Genomic DNA, 17021 nt, shown 5'->3' with positions numbered 1-17021 from the left:
TTGACCATAAAGCAAACTTTGACTTGAAATGGTTTGGGCTGTGCAGCGCGTCGGAGAAACGCCATTCAAAAAAAAAAGAAAAAAAAGATTTTTATTATATGGGCCTTTGCCTTGTAAAGCCCCATTTAATGAAGATACATTTTGTGGGGGTCAATTAATAAAACAGGACTGTTTTTACTGTAAATGCCTAGTGGGCGGGATTACAGAACGCATCAGCACATAAACTGCTCTGACATAACTCCTTTAATGTGTAATGGCAAAGTATTCAAGATGCTTTTACATAGCCTATGTATAGATATAGAGATAAAGATCGACCCGATCGCTTCAATTTGCGCAACATGTTCAGGATCTGACTGGAATTGTTTGGAGCAGTGACAGGCAACCAATGAAGTTGATGACACAAAAAAGTGGACTCGTCACGTAGAGTAGCGGCAATTTGGGCACAGAAAGGCGATGGCGGACTTTAGCCACATTCTTGCTCAAATGGGAGACTTCGGGCCATTCCAGAAGAAACTGGTTTTGCTCTGTTCCATACCGCTGATCCCGTTCTCTTTTGCCTTGGCGGGGTCGGTTTTCCTTAGCATGACTCCAGATCACTGGTGCGCCTTCCCGGAGGCCAAGCGTCTCTTGAATGAGTGCGGCTGGACACAGGCGCACGTGATGGAATACACCATTCCCCGTTCAGGAGAGTCCTTCTGCCACTGCGAGAGGTTTGAGATGAACCTGAGTCGATGGACGTGCGATGATGTGTACCAACATCTGGTCTCCAAAGAGGCTCAGGTGGCACCTTGTAATGGCGAATGGGAATTCAATTCAAGCCATTCCACAATTGTTTCGGAGGTACTTGTTACTTTCTTTTGATGTTTTTGAGCCCAAATCACAAAGACACGTTTTTGTCTTTGAAGTACATTACATTTACAGAAATGGTTGTTTTCAAACGTTTCTTCATCTGAAAATTGCTTTTCTGTCCGGTGCAACTGAAATGAATCATAATTTTCATTTATTATTTCGTATTGGTCATCTATTCCTGTCAATGGCAGCCAGTAATACAGCCATATATAGGCTACAGTACATATTGAAGAAGACCACGTTGATTTCCCAGATAGCTGACCAACATTGAATAAACGTTGATTTTCCATCAAAATCATCAGTATGGCTGACATCGAAATTTTTGACGTCAACTGATGTTGAAACAACGTTGTTCTATGGTATGTCAGGCGATGGTTGGGTTAACATCAGGGCCGTTCCTGACCAATTTGGTGCCCTAGGCAACAAATTTGTTGGCGCCCCCCCCACCCCATTTTCACCACATATATTTAAACACTCACACTGAAAAAGCACATTATCTCTTTGTAATTTATTATATAAAAAAGACAACAAATAAGTACATAAATCAAAGAAAAATGCTGTAATAACTATTCAAAAACACCAATAAAAAAACACTTTTTAAAAAATGTATTAAATAAATTAGAATTGTTATTACAATATGATTAACACCCACTCACACAAACCTATATAAAGACAAAAAGAAGACTTTAAAATGAATCTTTTTTTTTTTCACCTTGACTAATAACCTTACTCACCTTGGCTTCACTGATGCAAAAGCATCTATTGCACTTTCATATGACAGTTGTTTTGGAAGGTGCACTTCTTTCCCAGACTTGGTGGCCTTGGACTTGGTGCTGAAGTGGATAAGTTCACTGTAAAAGATGGCCCAGGATGTACAGAGGTAGAAGGAAAATATTTCAGAAGAGCATCTACAAAGAGAAGAAAGTGGAATGTTACATTATATTAGTCAAAGAGCTGTTGATTGTGAAACCAGCTTGACATAACCATAATAGCGCCCTAAAAATAGCACCTTCAGGTAGCTCGCTGGTCTGCTGGGTGGTGAGTGAGGCTAGGGTCTGTAGTGAAATTATCGCATCACAGGAAGAAGTGAAACGGGCAGAAGGCACAGTAGAAAAATGATTTCATTATTATTTAAAGACTTATTATGAATGGTTTTGTTGTTGTTTTGTTTTATTGTTTTGTATAATTTTTTGAGTACTGCTATCATCAAATATTATTTGAATATTTTTCTTGACGCCTTTTTGGACGCTGGTGCGCCCTTAGGCGGTTGCTTAAATCGCCTTATGGGAGGCACGGGTCTGGTTAACATTGTTTTATAGTTGATGAACTAATGTTGAAAAATAGTTGATTTATGATTGACCGGGAAATATGATTTAAAAGTAATTGAATTATGGACAAAGCAAGGGTTGCGTTAACCGTATATTTGCCGTCGTTGACCGGTTTTTTAAAACGGTGATGGAAAAAACTGAAGTCCATCTGTCATTTTGACAGGTTGCAATTCACACCCCAGACCACAGGGTGGCGAGTGAGCATATTAATTAGCTATTGTCTCTCTTGATGCGTGACGTCGTTGGCCTTACTCTGAAAAATGTCAAGGCAACTGAGTGTCCGAAATTTCTTCAAAAAGCCCCAAAACGACAATGGTGTTGATAAAAAAGGTGAAAAAAGAGGGACTATGCAGTGGAGGATGAAGGATGACAACGAATCAAGTGAATTGCCGGTTCACTCCTCACTGCGGCGAGCAGTTGAAAACACCGCCAATTACCAGGAAGGAACACGTTGAAAGCGGCATAAAGCCATAAAAGCGGACCAGACTAGCCAGAGCCTGAAATTATTTCAAGGAAAATATGGAGGGTGCCACCACTGTGTGTACTCTTTTTGCTAAACTAAGTTCGCATACCACGGTAGCACGTCGGCTATGACAAACACTTGACGCGCCGTCACCCAGGTGTATTTCGGAAGACAACAGGAAACAACAAGCTAGCGGATTGTAAATCCATACAACTTTCTAGTGATTAGAAAAAAAAAGTTGCCTTTATGTGCGTCGTATCAACGTGCATTTTTATTTAATAATAATAATAATAATAAATTAAAAAAATATATATATATATATATAAAATGGAATTATATATTTCATTATTATTAAATGTATTAGGATCATGGTCCCACTTGGGGGGGGGGGGGGGGGATATATATATATCCTGTATATACATAATATAATAAAAATATATATGGAAACACAGCACTGGCCTGCTTACTGTAATCCATGAATGCACTAATGTTAGTTACTTTATATTATAAAGTATTAGTGTATTATTGTGTATATACATATAGTGACTGCATCAAGATATAGTCATTTAAAAAATTTAAGTGACGGGTAAAAATAGATTGACCGGATTTTTATGACCCTGTCAGTCAAAATGACAGACAACGAAAAAGTCTAGTGCAACCTCTGGGACAACGCGTGCGTTTTGGTCGAAAACATACCATTAATTCAACACTGTTCCAATATTCTTAATTATTGAAATGACGTTTAGGTTTTGTAAGGATTTCAACGTTGAAACAACATTAATTGAGGGTGCAAAAGTGACGTTGATTCAACGATATAAGATCGACAGCGGAATGTTGATTTAACATCTTTTCAACGTCGGTCTGCTATCTGGGTTTCTTTTCACAGGTAGCTACTTTAGTTCTATTAATGAATAGGAGATGACAACACACAATACAATTAAAAAAAAAACAAAAAAACAATCAAAACCTGGCCGGCCAGGACTGAATCCCCCAGAGTGCACCAGGTGCCTTCCAGAAGTTTGCCACTTGCAACCTTCCAAATGATACACTTTATATTACTGTTATGCAAATCGGCAAGTTAGTGCCAGGCTGCCAGCCCACCAGCTGGGCAAAAACAGTGGAAGATCAATAGATAGAAAAACAACTTATCTAGATAACCTCTTCCTCCCAGACCTCTTGCCTCTTAACAAGATAAACAGTTCACAGATGTCAGTAATATACTAGCAATGAATGAATTTGTATGATCATATGAGATGAACAAATGTGTGGGAGTACATGAATATATTTACAATATATGTGAGAAAATAATGTGTTCTGTATTGTGGGTTTACTAACTACCACAAGACATCCTCTATAAATAGTATACTATATATCTGAGTTGTTAGTCCACTGACAGCAACCATTGACAGCAACAGACGTCCAATCCTTTTTAATGGAGGGGAAGGGGGTTGGCAGGGAATGAACATGTTTTTGGATTGGACATCTATCTCAGTCAATGGCAGCCAATTAGTTAAAAAAACAAATCTTTTCCTCCACAGTTCTCCTTGGTTTGTAATATGTCATGGAAGGCTGGTCTCAATCACATCATGCTGAGATCTGGACTCCTCTTCAGCGGGTTCATCACTGGCCACATGTCAGACAGGTTTGCGTACTGGCCAGTAATTTTTGTGGGAAACAGTAGATAGCGCAACAAAAAATGGAATGAAATGCCCTTCCACAGATTTGGCAGGAAGCCGTGTTTTATCGGCTTCATGTTTTTTCTCGGTATCGCCGGCGTGGGCGTCATGCTGTCGCCGTGGTACCCACTGCTGCTGCTGTTTCGTTTCCTTCAAGGATTTTTTGAAAGGGGAGCTTGGACATCAGGCTACGTTCTGTGTATGTTAGTGCAAATTAATAACAAGTGATTTTATTCCTCAAGCAGGATACACGCAACTGCTTTTAAAACATTCACTGCCACTGCCATATTGACTGAGAGGAGGTGGCACTCATAACTATTACCCCTCACAGTCAAAATGGATCGGATGTCTCTTGCCGTCAGTGTTTTTTTAAGATGCTGATTTCATAATTTTTGGGAAATCAGTGATTAGTTGATCATTAAAAATATACAGTGGGGAGAACAAGTATTTGATGCGCTGCCGATTTTGCTGGTTTCCCCACTTGCAAGCCATGTAGAGGTCTGTAATTTGTATCATAAATTCTCTTCAACTGTGAGGGACGGAATCTAATACACAAATCCAGACAATCACATTGTATAAATTTTAAATAATAACATTGTATTTAACTGCATGAAATAAGTATTTGATACATTACCAACTAGTAAATATTTCGGCTTTTAGTTCTTTTTTAAGAACCCCTCCTGTTCTCCACTCATTACCGGAAGTAACTGCACCTGTTTGAACTTGTTACCTGTATAAAAGACACCTGTTCACACGCTCAAACAAACAAATTCCAACCTCTCCACAATGGCCAAGACCAAAGAGCTGTGTAAGGACATCAGGGATAAAATAATAGACCTGCACAAGGCTGGGATGGGCTACAGGAAAATAAGCAAGCAGCTTGGTGAAAAGGTAACAACTGTTGGAGCGATTATTAGAAAATGAAAGAAGTTCAAGTTGACGGTCCATCTGCCTCGTTCTGGGGCTCCATGGAAGATCTCACCTCGTGTGGCATCACTGATCATGAGGAAGGTGAGGGATCACCCCAGAACTACACGGCAGGACCTGGTCAATGACCTGAAAAGAGCTGGAACCACAGTCTCGAAGAAAACCATCGGAAACACATTACGTTGTCATGGATTAAAATCCTACAGCGCACGCAAGGTCCCGCTGCTGAAGGCTTTCTATGGCAAGTGACTATTTTTTGTTCATTTAAAATGTATTTTCATTTTACCATGGGTGAGTGGTTGTGAGCACGTCCGCCTCACAGTTCTGAGATCAAGGTTTAAATCCTCGGCTCCAGCTTTCCTGTGAGTTGGTTTTCTCCCACCTCCCAAAAACATGCACGGTTGACTTGTTGAACATTCTAAATTGTCCCTATGTATGAGTGTGTGCATGAAGGGTTGTTCATCTCCGTGTGCCCTGCGATTGGTTGGCATCCAATTCGGGGTGTACCTCGCCCACTGTGCATAGTTAGCCGGGACAGCTGGCGCATAGTTGGCCGGGATAGCTGGCTCTGGCACCCCCGTGACTCTCGTGTGAATGAGTGTCCAAGTCCATTTTAGTCCATAATTTTGTTTTGTTCAAAAATCGGACAATTTATCAGAGACATCCGTGAATTGATTTCAAGTGAGAAGAAATCGTCGTGTACGTGTACGTGTACCCTGCTTTAGGTCAAACATTTGCTTGGCTTCACCAAATGTCTGTCCAACAATCTTCAATTTCATCAAAATGCAGTGGTAGAGTTTGTTGGACCAAACTACCGAAAATTTGTGGCACTGATGACCAGCTTGTTCTATGACATGGGCATGGTGGCTCTGCCGGGCTTGGCGTACTTTATATCTTCTTGGAGGACTCTGCAACTCATCCTGACGCTACCCTGGTTCCTCTTTATCCCTTACTACTGGTAACTAAATCTACTTTCTACAGTATACTATATTCATTGTCACATTGATGGCATTCAATGAATATGTCATTGTTCAGGATGGTTCCTGAATCGCCACGCTGGCTCTTGGCTCAAAGGAGGAACTCGGAGGCCATGAAGATTGTGGCCAAGGTTGCCAAGTGCAATGGGAGAACATTGTCGCAAAACCTTGAAGAGGTAAACTGGGGAGGATTTCAGGTCGAAGCTGGATATTTGTAATTGATCGTACGCTGTAAAAAATATAAATCTTCCTCCAAATCATCCAAATTTAAGATTTTAAGTAGACATAAATCAAGTTTTAGGTTTTCTTAGTTTTATTAACTTGGATTCTTAGGTTTGTAGGCAAAACCTGAATATCTGAGGAAACTGAAGTTAAAATGCACAACAGTCGTCCAGCTAAACAAATTGAATTCTGCTTGGATACATTTATGACAGAAAAGAAATGAAAGAAAAAATTACAGTGCATATGTTATTTACAGTGCCCTCCATAATTATTGGATTTATAATAATTATGTGTTTCTTAGCTTCTAATAATTTTGCTGTCTACACACCAACAAGTGAAATAATATGGGACCTTAATGGAAAAAAAGAGAAAAATCCAACCTTCAATAAAATAATAATTGTATAAATATTAATTGTTATATAATTGATTCAGTGGGGAAAAAATCCCACATAAGAAATAATTATTTGACATCAAATAATGTGTGTCACAATTATTGGCACCCCTGGTGTTAATACTTTGTACAACCCCCTTTTGCCAACAAAACAGCACCTGATCTTCTCCTATAATGTTTCACAAGATGGGAAAAGACAGAAAGAGGAATCTTCAGCCATTCCTCTTTGCAGAATCTCTCTAAATCATCCAGAGCCCTGGGTCCTCTCCTCTGTACTCTCCTCATCAGCTCACCCCACAGGTTTTCAATGGGGTTGAGGTCTGGGGACTGAGATGGCCATGGGAGGAGCTTGATTTTGTGTCTGGTGAACCATTTCTGTGTAGATTTGGCCATTTGTATAGGGTCATTGTCTTGCTGAAAGACCCAGTGACGACCCATCTTCAGCTTTCAGGCAGAGGGCAACAGATTTTGATTTAAAATGTCCTGGTATTTCAAAGCATTCATGATGCCATGCACCCTAAAAAGGTTCCCAGGGCCTTTGGAAGCAAAACAGCCCCACAGCATCACTGACCCACCCCCATACTTCACAGTGGGTATGAGGTGCTTTTCAGCATGCGCATCTTTCGTGGCACGCCAGACCCACTTAGAGTGTTTGTTGCCATAAAGCTCAATCTTGGTCTCATCTGACCAAAGCACTCGGTCCCAGTTGAAGCTCCAATACCACTTGGCGAACTCCAGACGTTTGCGTTTATGATTGTGAGTGAGGAAAGGTTTTCTCCGTGCATGCCTCCCAAACAGCTTGTTGGCGTGTAGACAGCAAAATTATTAGAAGCTACAAAACACATAATTATTATAAATCCAATAATTATGGAGGGCACTGAATGTCCCGATTGTATATTTTTGCACCCAAAGCCGAGTCACCTGATTTTGAAAATCTGCTGCTAGAGTCCCCATCCAGTATTCCCCCAAAAAGTTTTTTTTTTTTTTTTTTTTTTAATTTGGACAAAAGTTCCAAATACAGTATGTCACAGTACTGTACAGTACTTGCTTTTCCGCTTTTTCCAGGATTGTTACGAGGTATAATATATATATACTTGTGTTTCTTTTGGCAATGCCATTGTATTTATGGATTATTTAGTCATTTTTTGCGCCAAATAAATAAATGAATAAAAACCCAACCCTTTTCAACCGATTCCGATCTTCTTTAAAATGGCCCCATCGGCTAGATTTCCGATCACGCCATTGGATCGAGGCCAAAAGTTTGGACACACGTTATTCAATGCAAAATAAATGATGGTCCCAACCCCATTGATAAAGCATAAATTCCGCTAATTCAATGCAAAATAAATGATGGTCCCAACCCCATTGATAAAGCATAAATTCCACTAATTAACCCTGAAAGGGCATAGGCTACCTGTGAAGTCAAAAACCATTTTAGGTGACTCCCTGTTACAACTCATCAAGATAATGGCAAGATCGTGCACACGTGTTCATTCATAGTTTTATTACCTTCAGTGAGAATTTACAATGTAAATTGTCATGAAAATAAAGAAAACGCACGAATGAGAAGACGTGTCCAAAGGTTTGGCCTGTACTGTATCTACTCAAATTTAGTCCAATTTATTTAAAATTTGACGTTCAGATGATACAACAGAAGTCTAGTTTATCTAAATGTTGAGTTCAATTTACTTAACATAAGAAGTTTACTTAAAATGTTGAGTTCAACTTGAGTTAAAAGGAGACTGTATTTATTTTGTGATTTGTTTCTAAATACATGAAATATATTTAAAGATAAGTGCTGAAGACATACAGTATGCTGAAAACAATCAAGCGTTGAATCTCTGAGTTATAGCAAGAAACTTTTTTGTCTTCTCAGTGTGCTCACCTGCCAGGATTTTATGGGCAGGCCTAAAAAGAGAGTCAGGTGACATCACCTAAAACTCTTGCTTTCTGGCCCACCTCCACCACTACAGTATATAGTGTTAAACGAACTGTCAATGACTGCTTTCTTGCCCGGCATACTGTAAATGTAGCTTTCTCATTTACTTAGCTATCAAACTATATTGCAAAGTTTCAGTCATTGATCCTCCAAATACATAATCGATCGGATCTATATGTGTTTTATTTTATCTGGACTATGTCTAGGTGAGACAAATGGCTGGCCGCGAACATGGATGCAGCGTGGGTGGTAGGCCACACAGGCAACAGTGTCTCATGCAGCAATGGCGGTCATCAGATACATTTTGGTTGTCTCTAGTTCGACAGAGCTGAATTTCTAGTATTATTTCTGGGGGTAGCAGTAATACAAAAATTACAACCTCCGTCACCAAAATTCATCTTCGGTCAGGTTCATACAGTGAGGAGCAGAAGTATTTGCACCCCTTGTGATTTTGTAAGTTCACCCATTTAGAAATGATGGACGGGTTTGAAATTTTCATGGTAGGTGCTTGTCCACTGTGAGAGACAATCTAAGCAAAAATCAAGAAATCCCAGTGTATGATTTTTTAACAAATAATTTTAATATACTGCTGCGAATAAGTATTTGAACACCTGAGAAAATCAATATCAATATTTGATACAGTAGACTTCTTTAACAATTACAGAGGTTAAACGTTTCCTGTAACTTTTCAACAAGTTTCCACAGACTGCAGTAGGGATTTTGCAGTACTGCTCCACACAGATCTTCTCTCGATCAATTAGGTTTCTGGACTGCCACTGAGAAACATAGTTTGAGCTTCCTCCAAAGATTTTCTATTGGGTTTAGGTCTGGAGACTGGCTAGGCTATGCTGGAACCTTGATATGCTTTTTACGAAGCCACTCCTAGGTTATTCTGGCTGTCTGCTTCGGGCCATTGTCATGTTGGAAGGCCCAATCACGACCCATTTTCATTGCTCTAACTGAGGGAAGGAGGTTATTCTCCCAATTCTCACAATACATGGCCCAAAGCAGGATGCTCCCACCCCCATGATTCACAGTAGGGATGGTGTTCTTCGGATGGTACTCATCATTATTTTTCCTCCAAACACTATGAGTGGAATTAAGACCAAAAAGTTCCATTTTGATCTCATATGACCACATGACTTTCTCCCATGACGCCTCTGGATCATCCAAATGGTCATCGGCAAACTTAAAAAAGGCCTGGACACGTGCTGGTTTAAGCAGTGGAACCTTCCGTGCCATGCATGATTTTAAATGACGTCTTAGTGTATTATCAACAGTAACCTTGGAATGGTGGTCCCAGCTCCTCCTGTGTAGTTCTCGGCTAATTCCTCACCATTCATAGGATAATTGAGACCCTACGAGGTTGATCTTGCATGGAGCCCCAGTCCAAGGGAGATTGACAGTCATGTTTAGCTCTCTTCCATTTTCTAATAATTGCTCCAACGGTGGATCTTATATCACCAAGCTGCTTGGCAATTGCTCTGTAACTCTTTTGAACCTTGTAGAGGTCTACAATTCTGTCTCTGATGTCTTTGTACAGCTCTTTGAGGTGTATGGGATGGACAGGTGTTAATATGCAGCTATCCGCCTTAAACAGGTCAAAAAGTCAGACTCAAAAAGTCCACTTATTTAGGAGAATAAGTGGAGTGGCGGTGGACTTTTTAAAGGCGACTAACAGGTCTTTGAGGGTCACACAATTCTAACTAATAGGTGTTCAAATACTTATTTGCAGCAGTAAAATACAAATAAATTGTTAAAAAAATCAGTTATTTCTGGATTTTTTTTTAGATTGTCTCTCACAGTAGACATGCACTTACCATGAAAATTTCAAAACCGCCTGTCATTTCTAAGTAGGAGAACTAAAAATCGCAGGGTGTTCAAATACTTACTTTCCTCACTGTATGTAACGTGGGCTTTGTGCAGAAATACACTACGTAGCAGACTGTCAGCCGCGAGCAGCATAGAGGGTTCCCTGGCCTGGAAGCCCATCCTTCGGCACCGACTGGCAGTGGATGTGTACATTCAGCTACAATATTGCCAAGTGCTCAGTAAATTTCAAGCAAATTGTAGCCGACCTGCTGCATGAGCCGCAGCGTGCTTGCAGGCTTCCCAGGCCATTGTTCACAGGGGGCTGACTGATTTGCTCTTGCAATGTCCCACTGATGAGGGAGATGCTTTTCGCATTCACGTGGCCTTGCTGGCATGGGAGCAGAGTTCTGGAGACATGGGAAACATTTAATCATTTATTTGTTAGCAAATTTCTTTAGTAATTCAAAATTGGCTCATTGCTTATCAACATTCTGTGCTCCAAGCAATTAATTCAATAATGCTAACCTTTATTGGAGTGTCCTTATAACTTAAGTCAAGTTTACTTAAAATGTTGAGTTTTCAGCAATAACTTGAAAATTTAAGTGAATTAGGCCGACTTGAAATTTCAAGTTCTGCATTTAATTTTCTTTTTTTTTTTTAAACAGTGTAAACGATCGTATCGTCGGTCCGTTATTTCAAGAACTATGTTTCAAATGCAACTAAACATTTGATTTGCGCCAGGTGACTCATCTGGAGAAGAGAAGTACAGCCCATCCTTTATCACTTTTGGTCTTGGTTAAGACACCCGTCCTCAGGCAGAACACGCTCATCTTAATTTATATCTGGCAAGTGAGTTTGATGGACTGTACTTGTTGGATTCGATTCAGTCCAACAATCAAGTGTCGCCTTATTCCTCCTCTATAGGTTTTCAGCTGGTTTTGTGTTCCATGGCCTGATTTTGCACCAAGTGGAGGCTGAAAAGAACCTCTATTTGGAATTCTTAGTGCCTTCGGCAATGAGGTTCCCTGTGGGCTTTATAATATACATGATGGTCGACAGAGTCGGCCGACGCCACTTTCTGGCTGGTACCTGTTTAATTGGCGGCATCTACTGCTTCGCCGCACCCTTTATTTTCACAGGTAGGTTTATGGTGACCCCCGGTGCACACAAGTCACATAGTCTGCTTTACTGTAACCAAACATTTTTGACAGAGCATACCTGGGGGAAAAATGCCATGAAGACCATCATTAATATGGCTCTTTCTGCATTGCTGAAGACGCTCTTCTTTGCAAATGCGGAATTGTATCCCACCAATTTGAGGTTTGAAAGTGATGATTTGAAATATTTTTCACACACTTGCTTTAAATGATTACGATAAAAGTGCAAGCAATATAAAGGATCAAGGAATGATTCTAAAAAGTCAATACAATGGCTACTCTACTCACAAAATTAAATGGTTCTGGAAGTAATTTCTTTACTTGAGAATTCTGTAAGTAGAGACGTGTTTTCCACGTAAATGCCCGATTCCGTTCCAAGCCCCCCAAAACTCATAAATCTTTTATAATGCATAAAAATGCATTAAAAAAATGTGACAAATATATGTTACAATTAAATTATTGCACAATAAACATACAATCTGAGTCGTGTATAATGTAAAAAACCCAAGAATAAAGAATCAAATGTAGAGGAAGATGGGATACACACATGGTAAATGGTAAATGGTGTTATACTTATATAGCGCTTTTCCACCTTTCAAGGCGCTCAAAGCGCTCTACACTATCACATACAGTAGCAGGGGTTTTCAACCCAGTCCTCAAGGCACACTGTGGGTCCTGGTTTTTGTTCCAGCCGATCCAGCAGAGACAGTTGAACCAATGAGGCTTCTGCTAAAACAAGCCACACCTGACTGCAATCAACTGATTGCACTTGTAAAACACCAGATTGGGGAAAAAGTGTTGTCATCTTGTTTGGTAAGAATGAAATCCTGCACCCACAGTGTGCCTTAGTGGAATAGGTTGGGGACCCCTGCAGTAGAGGTCCCTCTTAGCCAATTGCATGCCAGGAATGCTAGGCAATAGCCAATTGCAGAGCAGCTGTAAGATGTTACATTCAGTGAAGTCTGGGCGCTGCAAGTACCAGCAATACTTTATTTTTGCCTCTCTTATCCTGAAATTTCTTTCTTACAAGAGAAAATATTTTCCCCCCCAAAAAAGTTTCCAAAATCTTGTATGTATGTAATTTTGTTTTTATTTTACTGTATCAAATGGTAGTATTGTGGCCTACATGACCAAAGTAATGTCTTTGTATGTGGATGGTGGGTCTTTATGGAGTTAAGTTATTATTATTATTTTAAATTAGCAAACTACTCAAGAAGTGCCATCGACGTTGATAAAAGAAACCAGAGTTTCTCTAAAAATTCACTGGTTTTACATTGACCACACCGTTATTTTGGCATATTACCACACTCAAACTAAAGAGACCGATCAACAACCTTCTTACTGTTCTAATGGTTGTATTCCATAGATATACTCATAGTCTGCCATTGACGGCAATAAATGCCCAATCCATTTTGACATTTTGAGTCAAAATGGATTGGATGTTTATCGATGTCAATGACACGCAAACATAATTCAATCAGATCTGTAAACTGTCGTTCTCAGTGACAGAAAATGAGTTCCTTCTGGCATTCATAATGATTCTTCTGAACAAAATTTCATTTGTGAAAACCCTGAATAATATTTTACGATGAGTGTATCATGGGTATCAACAAGTCACAATATGCACGACCACGTCTCTGTTTAGAAATCTGGGCCTGACGGTGTGTTCATCATCCTTTGATGTTGCAATCATGGCTGCTCCATTTCTGCACCATTGGCTGACAGACATCTGGCCTGAGCTTCCCTTTTGCATCTACGGTACTATTTTAAACGTCAACCCAAATTGATACCGCATTCAAGTTAGGCACCATACATAAACAAATAGCAATCCACTTGAAATCCTGTGTGTGCTTTTGTTATTTAAGGGGTCATAACAGTGGTCAACTGCGGTTTGGTAACATTGTTGCCAGAGACGAAGGGAGTTGTGCTACCTGACACTGTTGATGAAATGGAGGATCTAAGAAGGTACGAGGGATGACGTGCTGGACCGATATTTAGTTTAGCCCATTTTTTAAAAAAAATTAAAAACAATAATTTAAAAGCAGAATATTTACTCGTTTTCTTTTTTTCTTCAATTTTGAAAACTATATAAACATAAAAAAATATATATCCTATGTCGGAAAAGCGGGAGAAAATGGATGGATGGAAAAGAATATTTTCTATTAAGGGCTCAAAAAAAAGGATTGGACAATTTTTACTTTTCATCAATGTCAGTAAATGACTAAACAACTATCAAAATAGTTACTCATATGCAGTGGTGAAAGTGAGCCAGAACGGTCAGGAACACAGTTCCGGTATAAGATTCAGGGCCAGAACGCAGTTCCGGTATAAGATTCAGGGCCGGAATGCTGTTCCGGTATAAGATTCAGGGCCGGAATGCTGTTCCGGTACACGGTGCTTTGATTCCGAAAATATGACGGCAACTGTCAAAACACTATGTAAAAAAAAAAAAAATATTTTTTTTTAAATGCTAAGCTGCAACACATGCATTTCGTTTCCAAAAAGAAAACAATCAACCAACATCAGATTTACATATACAAGTGTTAACAACAAGCATAATAAAGTACTTGTGTAGCGTAATCCGTTTCCACCGATATTATTTATTTTATTCCACGGACGGCAGGGAGGTTTCCCCGACTGCTGCAGTTATTTGAGTTTGATGATGATTAGTCACGTCAATGTGCGAAAGCAGCAAAGCAAAACGCCTGGACCCAGTTATCCGTTCAATTGGCTGACATACTGACATGTGTCCAGCAGAGATAGTTGGCTCTGATTGGTTCAAATGTGCACGTTTTCTTGAATAGCAAAAAAAAAAAGGTGGTTTAATTGACGGACAATAAAAGGGCAATGCAAAATAAAATGGATAAAATCTTTAAGAGCAATGAAAGAGTTGAGGAGGCTTATCTATCATATTTAGTTTTATTTGCTCTGATGGGGAGGTTCAGAACATCTTAGCTGTCAATGTGCGCTTTGGACTTATATTTGTTCATTTATGTTTGGCTACTTATTCATTTCCTTATGATTTAAAAAAGTCAATGTTTGCGCGATCTTCAAAATATATTCCATTTCACTCTGCATAATATAAGTCATTTGTATGTATGTTACTTACCGGTATGTCTTTATTATTAAATTAAAAAAGTAAATGTTTACATCAACTTCAATTGAAATATACATCCTATGTTCTTAAGTAGTTAAAATTGAGATTTGGCATTATATTATATGTATTTTATTATATGTATTATTTGTTTATTTTTGGTTTATTATTGTTTGGGTATTACATGTGGGGACATGAGGGAAAATAAAAATTAGGAGACGGAGGTTGGGGTTACTGCTGTTTTTGTTAACTTTTATTTTGCAAATCATTGAAAAAACACAATTTTGAATGACAATCAGTTTTTGTATGTGTTATAGAAATAACGGTGCTAAAACAGTTTTCCTTGCAAGAGGTTTGCCCCCCCCCAAAAAAAAGAAAGAAAGAAAAATAAAATAAATAAATAACATTTCTGACTCTGTGGCGACCATCACGTCGGGGAGTTCCGGCAAGAAATTCTAGCCACTTTCACCCCTGCTCATATGTTTAATAATCATTTAGATGCCAATTGCTCGATTAATCATCGCAGTCTGAGTTGGCTGAAGGCTCTGAAAGAAACTAACTATAAAATGGACCATGACGAACACACCTACTCTATTTAGTAAGAGAAAATGAAGTTTTGCTGCCCTCTGCTGGCAATTATGGCAAAAGCATTTAGCATTGTGTGCAGAGGACCATAGATATGGAACAAAATTGATGAAATGCTAAAAATCCCACATTCCTTCTCCATCTTCAAGAAAAAACTAAAACAACTAGCAATGTATGTTCAATGTGCTGATTATCAATTATATGAATACAGACAGTGTCTGTCTATGTGTGTGTTGTCTATGTCTGTGTAGATATCTGGTTAATATCTTATATTCGTGGTAAACTGGGCCCCTATTAAAAGCTTTAAGTAGCTTCCTAGGAGTGTCCCTTCCACGCATCTAATTGTATAAACATAGTCCTGTTTATATCTCCATGAAATTTATTTTCTGATGACGTGTGAATAAATTGACTTGAAATTGGTAAAAAAAAATAAAAAAATTAAAAAATAGATGAAGCGTTAGCCCTGCTACTCCTGGGTCCTCATCCATTGAATTTATCGGCGGTCCTGGTGCACAGTCGCATGTGTCTGCCTCTAACTGGTCAGTCATCTACAAAGACAGCATTAAATGGGTGAGGTAACCATTTCGCTTTGGAAATCAGCATTAAATGGGTGAGGTACCCATTTTGCTTCAGAAATCGGTTATGATGTTCGAAATACTGCAATGTGAAGTCCTCATATTTAAGGTGTGGCCCCATTTGATCCACCGGTAATGTCCTCTCATATGTTTTTGGTTTCTTGTAGAAAAGAAAACCAATCCACAGAAGAAAGCTTCTCAATGGCATGCGTAGGGGGAGTTGCAAGATCTCAGCATCCTTCTGTTTGATCATCATAAGGATGGGAAACGAAAATGGGATGATGATGGTCGATTCATCACCACTTGAAACTTAAATCATTGTTTCCACAAGGCATGTACAGCTAGTTCTCTAAGAACAAGGTAGTTTACAATAAATCCATGAATGACATCTTCTATTACTTTGTTCTTGTTAGTCATTTTTGGAATAATCTATTTTCAATATGTCAATAAAATGAATTGTGATATAAAGGCCACCTTTTTGGGCTTGTCGTTTTTGCCTTTGCTTAACAGCCAGACAACAATACCACCGATTGTTAATGACGTCTATTTATACATTGAATATCTAATTGATGCGTGTTTGTGTACAAGCTTTTGTCCTGCTGAGCGTTTACCCAGAAAAGGCTGAGGGCTGCCAACAAAAGCTGCCCCACATACATCTCATCGTGAATGGGACGACTTATACATGTCAGCCGGACCGAAGATCACTGGTATGCTAAAGAAGTGGATTTCCACACAGGCCTTTTAAAAAACAAACATCTGCTGGCGACTGAGAAAAAATGACAACCACAGAGTCTTACGTTGAAAATAAACTCACCCACAAACAAGTCAATTTTCAGATCCAACTACAATCAACATTGGTGATTTACTGTAAACTTTTAGTAGCGTACAAGGACAGAAATTACATGACTCTGACTGATATTAGTTTGGGAAAAAGTTCCCCACGCATAACGAAGCTCCACTGACCCGTCAAATAAGGGAAGAGGGGGTTTGGAAAGGGGCTGTGAAGAGGGGATGAAGTAGGCAATT

The 17021-nt window shown here is 39.3% G+C and overlaps 1 protein-coding gene across 1 annotated transcript; it reads left to right on the top strand.

Moving 5' to 3' along the window:
• Positions 1 to 242: 242 nt before the first annotated feature.
• On the top strand, positions 243 to 16458 carry slc22a3 (solute carrier family 22 member 3). Its single transcript, XM_057858611.1, has 11 exons — positions 243 to 840; positions 4179 to 4282; positions 4361 to 4515; positions 6033 to 6201; positions 6279 to 6396; positions 11326 to 11429; positions 11509 to 11723; positions 11796 to 11904; positions 13387 to 13499; positions 13607 to 13706; positions 16163 to 16458. The coding sequence occupies exons 1-11, from the start codon at positions 454 to 456 to the stop codon at positions 16242 to 16244; spliced, it is 1656 nt and encodes a 551-aa protein (XP_057714594.1). The 5' UTR covers positions 243 to 453; the 3' UTR covers positions 16245 to 16458.
• The last annotated feature ends 563 nt before the right edge of the window (positions 16459 to 17021 follow it).

This window comes from Corythoichthys intestinalis, chromosome 15 (genome assembly GCF_030265065.1).
Source record: "Corythoichthys intestinalis isolate RoL2023-P3 chromosome 15, ASM3026506v1, whole genome shotgun sequence".
NCBI lineage: Eukaryota > Metazoa > Chordata > Actinopteri > Syngnathiformes > Syngnathidae > Corythoichthys > Corythoichthys intestinalis.
This window is presented reverse-complemented; position numbering and strand designations above follow the sequence as displayed.

Bases quoted from the DNA above. Each gene is read 5' to 3' on its own strand.
- slc22a3 (XM_057858611.1), top strand. From the start codon at position 454: ATGGCGGACTTTAGCCACATTCTTGCTCAAATGGGAGACTTCGGGCCA. The intron at 841-4,178 runs GTACTTGTTACT...TTTCCTCCACAG, and splicing joins ATTCCACAATTGTTTCGGAG to TTCTCCTTGGTTTGTAATAT. The intron at 13,500-13,606 runs GTACTATTTTAA...TTGTTATTTAAG, and splicing joins GCTTCCCTTTTGCATCTACG to GGGTCATAACAGTGGTCAAC.